The sequence below is a fragment of the Chelonoidis abingdonii genome, chromosome 22 (genome assembly GCF_003597395.2).
Source record: "Chelonoidis abingdonii isolate Lonesome George chromosome 22, CheloAbing_2.0, whole genome shotgun sequence".
Lineage (NCBI taxonomy): Eukaryota > Metazoa > Chordata > Testudines > Testudinidae > Chelonoidis > Chelonoidis abingdonii.
Window position 1 is genome coordinate 5,406,823 of NC_133790.1, and position 12,546 is coordinate 5,419,368.

At 36.8% G+C, this 12,546-nt stretch overlaps 1 protein-coding gene across 1 annotated transcript in view; it reads left to right on the forward strand.

Moving 5' to 3' along the window:
• The window catches only part of HECTD4 (HECT domain E3 ubiquitin protein ligase 4), a 111,428-nt gene that overhangs the window by 44,805 nt on the left and 54,077 nt on the right, over positions 1 to 12,546 (forward strand). The window contains exons 15-23 of the mRNA XM_032800699.2: positions 2,065 to 2,170; positions 2,921 to 3,041; positions 4,157 to 4,285; positions 5,492 to 5,616; positions 6,879 to 7,032; positions 7,919 to 8,019; positions 9,068 to 9,266; positions 10,742 to 10,861; positions 12,131 to 12,235. Coding sequence (XP_032656590.1) covers positions 2,065 to 2,170; positions 2,921 to 3,041; positions 4,157 to 4,285; positions 5,492 to 5,616; positions 6,879 to 7,032; positions 7,919 to 8,019; positions 9,068 to 9,266; positions 10,742 to 10,861; positions 12,131 to 12,235 — 1,160 coding nt within the window. The remainder of the gene's footprint in view (positions 1 to 2,064; positions 2,171 to 2,920; positions 3,042 to 4,156; positions 4,286 to 5,491; positions 5,617 to 6,878; positions 7,033 to 7,918; positions 8,020 to 9,067; positions 9,267 to 10,741; positions 10,862 to 12,130; positions 12,236 to 12,546) is intronic.

Sequence of the window (12,546 nt, forward strand, 5' to 3'; positions counted from 1 at the left end):
AAAATTCCTCTCTGAATTTATGGTTCAAAATCTACCTGAGAGTGTAGAAGCACACCCAGCACAAACACTCCTTGATTGAGTCTTCTCCAGTGGTGAAGGAGCAAAGTCCATCACCAGTAGAGGTATTGCAGAAGTCCAGAATTTGCACAGCACTCAAGCTGAAGTGGACAGAAGGATGCTTCTGCATGCTGTATGTACCAATCTGGCATTTGAGTGTTTGTATCAAAGAAACTGTAGTAATTAGGTCACCTGATACAGATGTTTTGATCCTTGCTGTTCTCTTCCTTCCAAAAATGGAAGATATAGATAATGTGTGGATTGAAACAGGTACCATTACCAGCACAGCTGACAAGCGTTGCTTCATACCCGTGCATGCAATTTATGATGCACGTACTTCCTGTTGTACATATTAACAGGATGACTGTGTCATCCCTATTTGGTGCTTGGAAAAAAATTATGTTCAATATTGTCAAAACAAAGGGAACTTACCACTTACCGCTTGTCAAATTGGGAAATAGTGCTGGACAAGCCACAGTTTTTGCAGCAAGGAATTTGGTAGCAGTGCTGTGGCCAGACAAAAAAAGAAAAGATCCACAGAGACCTGAATTGTTTGTCTCTCAATCTAGCCATCAAAAAGGACAAGTCACTGGCCAAACTCTCTCACCATGTGAGGACAGTTTTGAAGAGCTTGTCAAAAGAGCATCTTGTCAAAAAAAGATTTGGATGTCTTTGCACATAAGTAAACCAGATATTGGATCACAATTGCAACATGGATGGAAAAATATGGATAATGATCTACTTCCTGTATTCTTCAAGGGCCCAATGGCATCTGAGTTTTTATAAGACCTTATTTGTACCAGTAGGGGTCACTGCACAGTCAACTGTCTATAGCCAGGACAGTCTTCCCTGCATAGACCTATGTACATGCCAAGGCAGTAAAGACTATGGTAACCCACTCACTCTCGACAGAGATCATAATGATGAACAAGATGATGATGATAACTAAAAATGTCACCAGTGCTAAAAAAAAAAAAAAAAATTATATAGCACACAGGTTAAGAAGCATGTCTCTCTACATCTGGGTATATTGCTTAGATTATCCACAATACAAAGTTTGTTTTAAAAAGTCAGAAGATATATAGTGTATAATCAGGAATAACCCAAATTAAGGTGAATAAATTTAGCAATACAGTTTAGATATTAGAATCCGAATACTCGGGTATGTCACTAATGAAAAATTATACAGAGAATTGGTTGTGGAAAGCAAATATAGGAATGAGTGTAGATTGTCCCTCAGTAATTGAACATTTAGAGTAGATTGTCCAGTTGGAAAATACAATCCATGGAGAAAGTATTTCAGTTACTTTCTCCACTGTGCTTCTCATCAGCACTCCAGCTCATCCCTCCTGGTATTGCCAATATCCAGTGATGTGTTCTAGGTAGATGTCACTCGACCACCTGATGGCATCCAACACTATGAGTTGCTGCATCAGCCGAACGTAGCACTGACCGATCCTACATTCTCTCAACACTCGCTCATTACTGGGGTCCCATGCACCCAATGATACCTGTACAAGTTTATTATTAGATTTTTTTTTACCCTTTAGATTGTTGTGATGCGTTGAGGTCACAAAGAAATCCAGTGTTATGTCTTGAAATAATACATAAAGTCTTTAAATTAATAGAAACAAATTCAAATACTTCAAAGTGGTCCTTTTAATGTGTTGATGGTGGAAATGGCACCAGTTGACAACTGCATATCATACTTCATCTAAAAATAGACATCATAAGCTTTGATATGCATGTGTGTAGAGAACCTACATTGTCGACCACATTGGTGGTATCTTCCACTCAACTAAAATCAGTGAGTCGTCTCAAATTTAAAACAGTACTGCATATGTAGTAAGTCCAAAACTGCTTGTATGTCTGTGGAGAATCACAATAAATTGTAAGCATAGTTACTGTTAGTCTGTAGTGTATGTCCAGTCATGTTCCTTATGAATTAATAAAAATTGTATCTAAAAAAGTCTGTTTTACAACATTTTTCATGTTCTGCCATTGTAGGAGAGAGGAATAGTGGGCTCTCCCAACTTCGTGATGTGATCCTCACTAACTTAGCTGAACAGCTTCAGAACAACAGATTTGGAAGTGAAGATGACGATCATTACAGGTGAAGTGAAATAACACAGTTGTCGCTCTTAATTTGTATTGAAGTGCGTTTGGCTTGTCAGCATTATTGTAAACTGAGCTACTTTCTGTCTAAACAACTTATTCCCTTTGTTACTGCAGTTTTAGCTAATGCTAGCCTTGTGTACATACTGTACTGTTTGCTAAAAGCAGTGAATTCCCTTAGGGGTTTGAGGTATTATGGAACTTTTGGAGATTTCTGTAAAACTACATAAGTGGTTTGGAGGAGACTTTTGTGAATTCCCCGATAGTTAAATGAGAGCAGATGACGTTTTATAATCTAACACTGCACTCCATATTACTGTGTTTTAAATGTCACTCTTCAGCACTAAGACTATCACCCTCAAGAAGCTCTAATGTTTACTTAAAGATTGAAGTTTGGAAGGGTTTTCTTTTTATTAAAAAAGAAGGCTTCACTTGATATGGACTCTCTGGAGGTACAGTGAGCAAAATGAATGCAGAATGTACTGATATTTTAAACAAGCCAGAGCTATATCTATCTTGTATTATACTGTGGTAAGAGACATTTTATTTTTCAAACATCTTTGATATCAGAGTGCTTTGGTTGAGCATATTAGTGCTTGAGCATCTCTGATGCAGTCATTCTGTCAGTGTAACCTAATTTGTAATATGATTTGTCAAGACTTTTCAGGTGTGTTGAATGTATCAGTCATTAATTTTCTTTAATTATAAATCATCAACATCTCCTCATGTCTTTCCTGCATTTTTAAAGACTAAACGATGAGCTTTTGCACTACATTCTCAAGATTGTTGTTCGAGAATCTTGCTTCTTAATCACCAAGTGCCAAATTGTATCTAAAGATGAATTTCAAAGACTTCTTTCAACTGTGCCTGTAAGTAAAATGTATTTGTTGAAAATATTCAATTTGCTCAAGCTTTCTTTCGGTTTCTTGATTCCAGCCATCCATTTCCTTTTATGTAAAAGTATAATGAATACAATAATGCAGTCTTGAAAAAGAATAGGTGAGGGAGTTTTTAAGTGCATATTGTTGCAAAAATAAAACCTGATTAATATTACTGGATTAATATGCTCATGAATAGAAAGAGGGGCAGGACACTTTCATTACAAAGAGATCTTGTATAATAATGTGAAAGCAGCTTTACATGTTGATACATTTTCCCTGGCACCTTGCAAACTGTTTCAGTTTTAAGATTTATTTTTGTATAAGGTCCTTCAGAGTTTCACAAAGTGATTTACAAAATGGATTAGAATATAGAGAGCCTTTTAGAGTTGTGTTTAATTATGCACACAAGCAGAGGGGAATACTGTATGCTCAGAGTTGGGAGATGAGTAAAGAGCTGAAATTTTTAGTAGTAAAAATTCACATAGATATTCTTGCAAAACTGTTAACGAGTAGGAGAACATGAGGTTGCAGTAATGGGGAAGTAATAAGTGGGATGAGGTTTGGAATCTGTTGTTTTCAGATTTCTACGGTACTTTACTATGTTAGTAAAGTTACTAATTCTCATTTCAGTCTCGTTGACCTGCACTCCTCGAATCTCACAGCAGAGACTGTGTGTCTCCTTTCAGCAAAGATTTCATGGTTGAGCTCTACAGTGAGGTCTCATGTTAAGACTTCATTACTTTTATTATATACACTGCAAAACATATACACATACCCATTTAGTATTTAATGATGACTATATTTTTTAAACAAACAGTGCTTTGTAATGCTTCATTCTTTTTAAATGCTTCGTCTGCTTATTAGTTCACTAAATACTTTGGTCTCCCAGCCTTCAGTATTAATTGGTGAGAGTCTGCTGATTTGACAAGAACTATGTAACTCAGTGACAATAATTTGTTCAATAGTAGGAATTTTGTATCTTTCTTGTACTTTTTTCCCCTGCTTGTTTCCTTTTTCATACTTTAAAAAAGCACAAGGATTGCCTGTGCCAAGTCTGATTTAAAGAGTTCAGATCATGTAAAATGTGCTTATTTATATTAAAGGCTGCATCTTCATGCTTGCGGTATCTGATGGCTGTACAGAACCACCTTCTGAGTAATACTATTTTGATTAAACCTGATGAAAATGATGACAGTGACAGCTCCTTGCAGGGAGAGACATTGAAGGTACAGGTAAACACCGAGTTTTATTCTAGTACTGCTTTCTACGGCCAGTGTTCTTCTGACACTTCTTTAGTTTCAGGAGTGCAACTTACTGGTAGAATCTGTTTGTGTTGTCAGTTTTTGTTGTGTTGAAGAAGTTATATAGTGGAAGTCAATATTGTCCCATACTTCAGCTTAGAATCTGTGTATAGTTTCATTTGTATAGTTTCATTTGACACTGTTGTTAGAGTCTGCCAGCGCTTCCCTTCTAAAATTCTGTGTGAAGCCGTTTCATACTTGGCTGTTAAAGAATGTAAGGTGTCTTCTGGACTTCATGTATTTTTTTAATGTCATATTTAGACTAGTTTTGGAATACAATTTTAGAAAACATTAACTCTAGAGATTTTTATATATAAACTTACTGCTTTCAGAAGATATTTTGGCCTTGTGTAACTATTAACTTCACTCAAAAGATTTTTGCTGTTTTTTAATTAAAAATGGAACGACCTTTTCCCTGGTCTCTATTAGCATGACTTTGCTAATCTTTAGAGCTTGCTCCTAGGCCCATCTTTTCTCCCTGTCCCAGAGGGAGCTAGGGGAAAGGTGAGGTTGGGGGATTATAGTGATTATGATTTGTTTACTAAATTGTGACTACATTTACACCGCTGCTGGAATAGTGCTGCCAGTAGATAATTGTCAGTTTTGTGCCAAAGCTCAGGTTGTTTTTGTAATTTATCTCATAATCTTACTAATTGTATTGCTAATGTCATTGGGCTGTTTCTGTCTGTTGCTTTTTATAGGCATTTGTATGCTTGTTATCTAATGCCATTTATGTTCAAGCTTATTGAGTAAATTCTAAATGTTTCCGTACTATTGTCTATCTTTTTCGCTATTCACCCATGTTCTCATTGTTCAGTTTCTCTCTACAGTTATCCTCATACCTTCTAGGACATTCTATCACCACTGCAGTACTCTGGCTGGCTACTTTCCTGTGCTGGATTGGGGACTCCTTCCCTCCCTAGAAACTGCGTGTGCATCCTGTAAAATGCACCTGGTTTCTCCCAGCACTTTAGGGCTTAGCATTACAAATCAAATTTAAGTCTTGGATGAATCCACTACCATAGGCTTGCCAGGTCACATTATCATTATTTAATTTGGAAACCCATCATTTTGTTCAGTTGTCAGTTGTTTAGTCTCTAGGAATTTAAGTATTATTGTATAACATTTTGTACCTAGGAGCTAAAGACCAGTATTTTGGCACTTGCTACACAAATCCTGACTGGATGTGATGAAGTTTTAGAAATGCTGCAACAGGTCACTACAGCTCTTATAAACAGTGACATTTCTGACAGAGATCAGAGGTAAGACAACCTGATTTCATACTTTTATCCTGAAATATATGAGCTGCTGCCCATTGTGTGAACCAGCTTGCTTAGTAAAGGGAAGCTAATACTGTCAGAATTCTTACCTCCCTTCATTTTTGTTTTTAATTTAATGATCAAATTATTGAAGGGTTTGGAGCTATTTCATAATATGAATTATCCTTTGGCATCCCTAAGGCAGCCTTCCTTTGGAGAGCTTTGAATCAGGCTTTCCGTAAATTGATTTCAGTCTTATTAACATAATATACAGATCAGCAGAGACACTCGAAAATCGTAAGTCTCTTTAGCTCTGTAGTTAGTCCAGTTACGTGGCTAAGCACTATTAACGTTATAATAACTGGAAACAACCTTAATTGCCAGCATCTTTTTGGAATCCATCCTGCTAGAAATTCTGTAGTTCAGGGTCTTTATCTCCTGAAGATCTCCTTGGCAGCAGCATTTGTATCAGTCACAGTCCTTGGTGCTACTCTAATACCCTTCATATATCATCCAAGCAGCACTCTCTGCCCTCTTCCTTTGGGCAGGAAGTGAAAACTGGGCCTGGAAAACAAAAAACTCCCCAAAATTTTATTGAGGGTTCTGAAAATGTCTCCATGTTGAAAAAAGAAGAGTTAGGCCTGAAAATATCCAGAATGAAGGAAGGCTTTTCTAGGAAAAATCCTGTTTCAGACTCTAAGCTTTGAGCTGCATATTCTGTTTGCACCCATAGGGTCTGTAGTGTGTTTTTGGAACACAGCCCTGTTTTTGGACTGCTCTCTTGTTGTCATACATACAGACTTGTTTTTTGTGGGTTTTTTCCTCATACGTAGTCTTGGAGACTCGGATGTCTTACAGCACTTATATATTGTAAGGAGTTGTGGACTGGACCCTGTGTCTACCTTTGTGTTGGTACAATGCATAGCACATTGGGGGCCTTGATCCCAACCAGAGGCTCTGGGTACTACAGTATATTAAGAATTATCATTCAGCAAACAGTCTTCTTGGACTGTCATTGCTTAATAGGAATTGCTTAACAGAAAAGATTGTGAACCCTATCATATATGTTATGAGATACTGGAGTGTTCAGTAGATAATAAAATAGACAGATTTTTCTCAGTACACTTGCACATAAAAGTTTACTACTGCACTTTGAATCATTTACTTACGCAATCTGATTTGGTATTAAACTCTTTTCTTTAAATAGAAATAGTAGTGGGTCTGTGAAAAGAATTGCTAGCATGTACTTTTGACTCTTGTTGCAGGTTAAAAGGCTTGGAACAAGTTACCAAGGCTACTATGCTTGGCCACCTGCTTCCGGTATTACTGACATCTCTGATGCATCCAAATTTACAAACGCTAACCATGGCCGATGCACTGATGCCTCAGCTGGTACAGCTGGTACTTTATACCAGTCAGGTATGGCCTTTATACAGTGGATTGAAGTATACATATTTTTAAAACAAATTTAAACACATAAATATTAAACTTATCAGTGGTATTCTCATGAAGGATTCCAGGGTAAAATATCAAGACTAAAGAATAGTGGTGAAATGTTATCTATACTAGCTCTCCAAAATGAGCTGTGCTGTTGGTGGGGTTCTTCCACAATACCAAGATTGATAAAAATGTAATAAGAACTAATCACTTGTTATTATTTTGAATCAAAGCTGTCCTTGTGTTGTTAACATACAAGGAAACACATTTTAAGGTCTGGGGTGAAAAGACCAAGTACTTATACGTTCCAGCTAGCAGCAAATTTCTCCAAATTATTAACACATGGAGAATTTTCTAATTTGTGATAGTGTTTACACAGCTACATGAACTAAAATAAGTTTTTCTCTTAATTTGTTAGCTCAAGGGCTCTCAAACTTTCATGGTGAGGATCATATCCTACAAGAGATTTTCATACGCCCACTTCCCTTCGCATGGGCAATTTCACAATGTCCCTGTGGCAACTATAGCAGTTGTTTATATGGAAAAGTAATAATAGGAAAGCATTTAATTTATTTTTAGCTTTTTAAAAAATATGTGATTTGGCCACTAGAAACAATGAGGAGAGCTGGTGGCACATTTCCAGCCAGCTTTCTACAAACCATCAGCAAGTGGTCCATGGATCACAGTTCAAGAATTGCTGCTTGGCAACTACCAGTAACAGAAACAGATGCTATCCATTGTGCCCCATCCAGTTTAAGTTACAGCATTAATAACTATGCTGCGTAATATTAACAAGCTTCAGAAACCTACATGGTTCTTACAGTGAAACAAGGTGTTTATGTGTTAAAATTGTTTGTGTTTGTTGCAGACGGCCTTGTTGCTTAAAACCCAGTCTCCAGTTTTCTCAGAGGTGGGCAGTTCCCCCAGTGGTACATCAGAGCAGAAGGGCAAGTTGTTCCCTGATGAGAGGTGATTGCCTCTTATTCCCAATATTCACGACTTTTATATTGAAAACACTCATTTTTTTTAATTATGTTGCTCCTGGTCTGACTATTGCTGAAGAGTGACTCATAGAAGCAAGAATCTTAAGGGGTCAGCATTACAGTAGTCTGAATCTACAAGCAATTTTACATAACAAGACTTCACAAAGTGCATTTAGTTTTTTGAAAAGAAATAATTTCCCGTAAAGGAGTTGAAATATGGGTCTAATGGGAAGCTTAGATGAAGTGTAGCGTGCATGTGTGCTCTCTATAGCTTTTGAAAAGGATTTCTGCATGCTTGAGCCCCAGGTCAATGTATAGAATCATAGAGAGCTTTATAACAAAATGTGGTTCACTGTAGCAGGATATTTTAAATTCGTTGTGATTTTTAAGTAGTAACGGGCAAGATATAATTTATCTCTAGTTCTGGTTTTAAATCTTGGGTCACAAATGAAAAGAATATAGTCTCAACGTAAATCCAGTTATCGTGTGCAAGTTTTGTTTAATTTCACATTTAGCTTTTCCTATTTGCACTGATAGTTTTGAAAGCAGTTTTTCTGAGATATGTTAAATGCAACTACTTCCTTTGCACTCCAGACTTACACAGACTTGAATGAAATGTTACATGTATATTCTTTATGGTGATCTTATCTTCTATCAAGCATTATCCCAGGAGGGAAGATGGATTATGTATTAAAATTCAGAGACTAGAGCCAGTTTATAGTACAATACATTACTTGTTAGATATATTTTTTTTCCAGGGATTTCTAGACTTCTAAAACTGTGACATATCCAAGTTTACTGGTTACAGCTTGACATGTTTTATTTGTAATGTAAAGAGCTTAAGTTATTTAAGATGCCATTGTACCCTCCACACACCCGCTGAAAGTGATTAGACAAATATTTTGTTTGCCATCAATAACCCAAAGAAAATTATTAGGCTTTTAAAAGCATATTATGGTGGTGTTTGAATATATAATACAAAACTATATGTGTACGTCTTTAGTACTACCTTTTAGCTTTTTCTGTAATTTCAGAATGCTAGAAGAGAAAGAGGAGCCAGGTTTTCTCACTGGCTTGAAAATCCCAGCTCCATGGGCTGCTGGGAAAACTGTAGAAACAGTGCATCCTGTCAGGGACAACTATAAATTTAAAGAAACTGTACATATTCCAGGAGCCCGCTGTTTATACCTTAGATTTGACAGTAGATGTTCTTCACAGTATGATTATGATAAGGTAAGCAAGGGCTAGGACAGAAACTTCTTTATTATGTGTCTTTCATTAATGTTTCTCATTTTCATCTTTGCTGCTCCTCCTCGTCCATGGCACCTATTATTAATAATGAGGATGATGTGGGACGTTTTTACTAACAGCAACACTAACTAGTTACATACTGTAATACCACAAGGTCTGATTGTCCCTAGAATCCTAGAATTTAGAGATGAAAAGAAATTTAGGGTAGTAGGCAGCTGTGAATAACTTCTCAGGGGAAAGGTGTCAGTCTCATCTAATAGCACGTGTAAAACTAGGTTGCATTATAGATTAGAAAATATACAATGAGGGAGCTATCCTGAAATGGCAGAGAGATTGGACTGGATGATTTAATAGATCTTTTCCATCTCTGATTTTTATGGGGGATAATTTCTATAATTCTATTAAGAAAAGGTCAAAAAGTATGGGCTAAACATTTACAAAGGACATTTTTGGAACGTAACGTCCAGTGACTGTCACTGTTGTCTAACAGGAAACTTAGTTGGTAGATCCTTAAAGAATTAGGTTCCATACAGAACTTTTCTCCTAAGGTGCTGGAATGTGGTGATGGTAATTCAATGGGAGAAATGTAATAACCCTCAGAAAGGTTGTCTCCTCCACAAACCCAAACCAACATTCCCTATTGACATCCATTTCATGACTGCTTAGATTATTCCTTTTTATTGTAAAACGTGTTGAGTTCATTCTCCTTTTTTTGGTCATCCAGTTTTCCTTATTTCTTTAATGTTAATTTAGTTGTCTCCTTTGTAGATCAGCACAGTTTGTTCAAACTGGGCAGAACTGGAAAGGATAACTGTCTGATTATAAATGGCTTGTTTACATGGATTAATATAAATATGTCTCTTCAATTTCAAGAATATAGCTAATGAAATACCACCCTTATTTTTTGTGTACGCTAAGAGCCACTTACACTGCTTAGTAATTGTTGCTGTGTATTCTCTAATATTGTAGTTTGAGTCCTGTAATACCTAATCTTAGACTTACTGGGTTTGTCACCAATAACTTTTAAGCACTTAAAAAAAAAATTGGGCCTCATCATGTCTCCATTGAAGTCATTTGCAAACTGTTAGCTCCCATTAACTTCAAAAGGAGCAGAATCCAGCCCTTTATTTAGAGAGGCAGCATGTTCTTGTAGGCTGAACATGGGACTCTGGGAACTAGGACTGAATTCCTGATTTCTATTCCAAATTCTGCCACTGACTTCCTTTGTGACCTTGGGCAAGTCACGTAGCCCTCTTTGCCTCAGTTTCCCCATCTGTAAAATGGGGATGATAATACTTGCCTGGCCGCCTATCAACTTCACAAGGCTGTTGTGAGGATTTGTTTCTTAACGTTTGTGAAGCGCTTTGAAGTTGTAAAGCGCTGTGTAAGTGTTAAGTATTATTATTAGACTTTTTGTTTTTCTTTTACAGTCTAACAGTGTATTTTATGTTTTGAAGTTGGTGATCTATGCTGGTCCTAACACAAACAGTAGGAAGGTTGCTGAGTATGGAGGCAATACACTGGGATATGGCAGCCGTAGTGTCTTAGGAACGGGTTGGCCGAAAGACTTAGTGAAGGTACAGTATTACAAAACAACAATATTTCACATAGAAAATTCCCTTTTTGAAAACTGCATAGAGATTATTTTTAACTCTTACTTTTTTAGCAATGGAACCCAAATATTTTAGTGCAAACTTAACTTTGAGAGCACTCACTAAGATGGTGTTTATGTCCTTGGGAAGGAACTCTTGTCCCATACGACATTACAGTTGCCCATATTTTATAGGAGCATGGCACTCATTTTGGCAGTAATGGCATTTCATGATCAACATCTTGTAGAGGAATCAGGAAAGAACTGCACTTCCAATCTCCGAGACTTTCAGGACACTACCATTCCCCATGAGTGTATATATGAGCTGACCCTGAGGCTATGCAAATAGTCTCAAGGACCATAGGGGCATAGTTTTAGGACTGCATACAAGCTACTAAAAATATTAAATATAACAATTTCTGCTTTCCTACCTGTTCGTCTGTTTTTTTAAAAATCAGTTAATATGCATTTTTTGGCAACATACATTTAACAAGAACTAGAAATCTGAGATTCTCAGAAACCTATAGGAATTTCCAGAGCTATGTCAAGATTGGTGAACTTAGAATGTATTCAATATGTTCTCTCTGACTTATGTAGTTGTGATGAAGGATAATCCTGAGTATTGTCCCATACTAAAATTGGATGTGTACTTGATAAAACATATGACATTGTCAAAAAGAAAAGCAAGAGGTGATTGTTCTGTTAGACAGCAGTGCTTTGACTTTCAACTTGGAAGTTCTAGTCTTGGGAACACACTGTTCCAGTGGCTCAAATTAGCAACGATAATGTTATTTGTCAGAAATTACATAGTTTTGTTAGCAGCCCCTGCTGTTTACTTAAGTTATTTTACTACCTTCCTCTACTTGAAGAGCTTGCCTGCCTGTTTGGCCACAGGAAAGGAGCTGATGATTATTGCCTGTGCTCTCAAAAAGAAAATGAAATGTTTTAGTGGAAATTTATCTGCCTGGGTTGGCTATCATAGTAGCCATATGGCAACGCATTCTTTCCTTTGCCCCACTGTAGCCAGTGAGCAGCAAAACCTAACCACGGTGTAATCAGAAATGGATATTTGCATGAAAAGGAGAAGAGCTTAATTAGCATACATAATTGGAAATAAAGAGAATTTTTAAAATAAAGCAACTGTCATTCTTTTAAAAATTAATCCATAAAATAAGCCAGTTTTATTTAAAAAAAAAAAAAAAAAAGTGTTTGCATTGTTTTAAGTGTCTTTTTTCCCCTCCCTTTAAAATTTAAGGTGGAAGGGGATATAGTCACCTTCTCCTTTGAAATGAGGAGTGGCCGTGAGCACAACACCCCAGACAAAGCTATGTGGGGCTTTGCTTGCACTGTTCGAGCACAGGTACTGTCAATATGACCAGTGTTGTCGGATAGACTGAACTTAAATTTTTCTCTGATTTACAATATATACATTATTTTAATTTTAAAAAACAAATGGTGGTTGTGTTTATGAAACAGACCTAAATGTTGGGGTTTGGGTTAAAAAAAACAGAAGAGCTGTTTGGATGGCCATCTCTTTACAATGAAAGGGAGCTGCTGCCTTAGATCTCTCACTTCTTCATTGGCTAGATATGGTTAGGCACACTTTGTAGTATGGTTAGGCTTTGGAACAATGGATGACAGTTCTGAGTACTCTCTGCTTATCTGTTATGA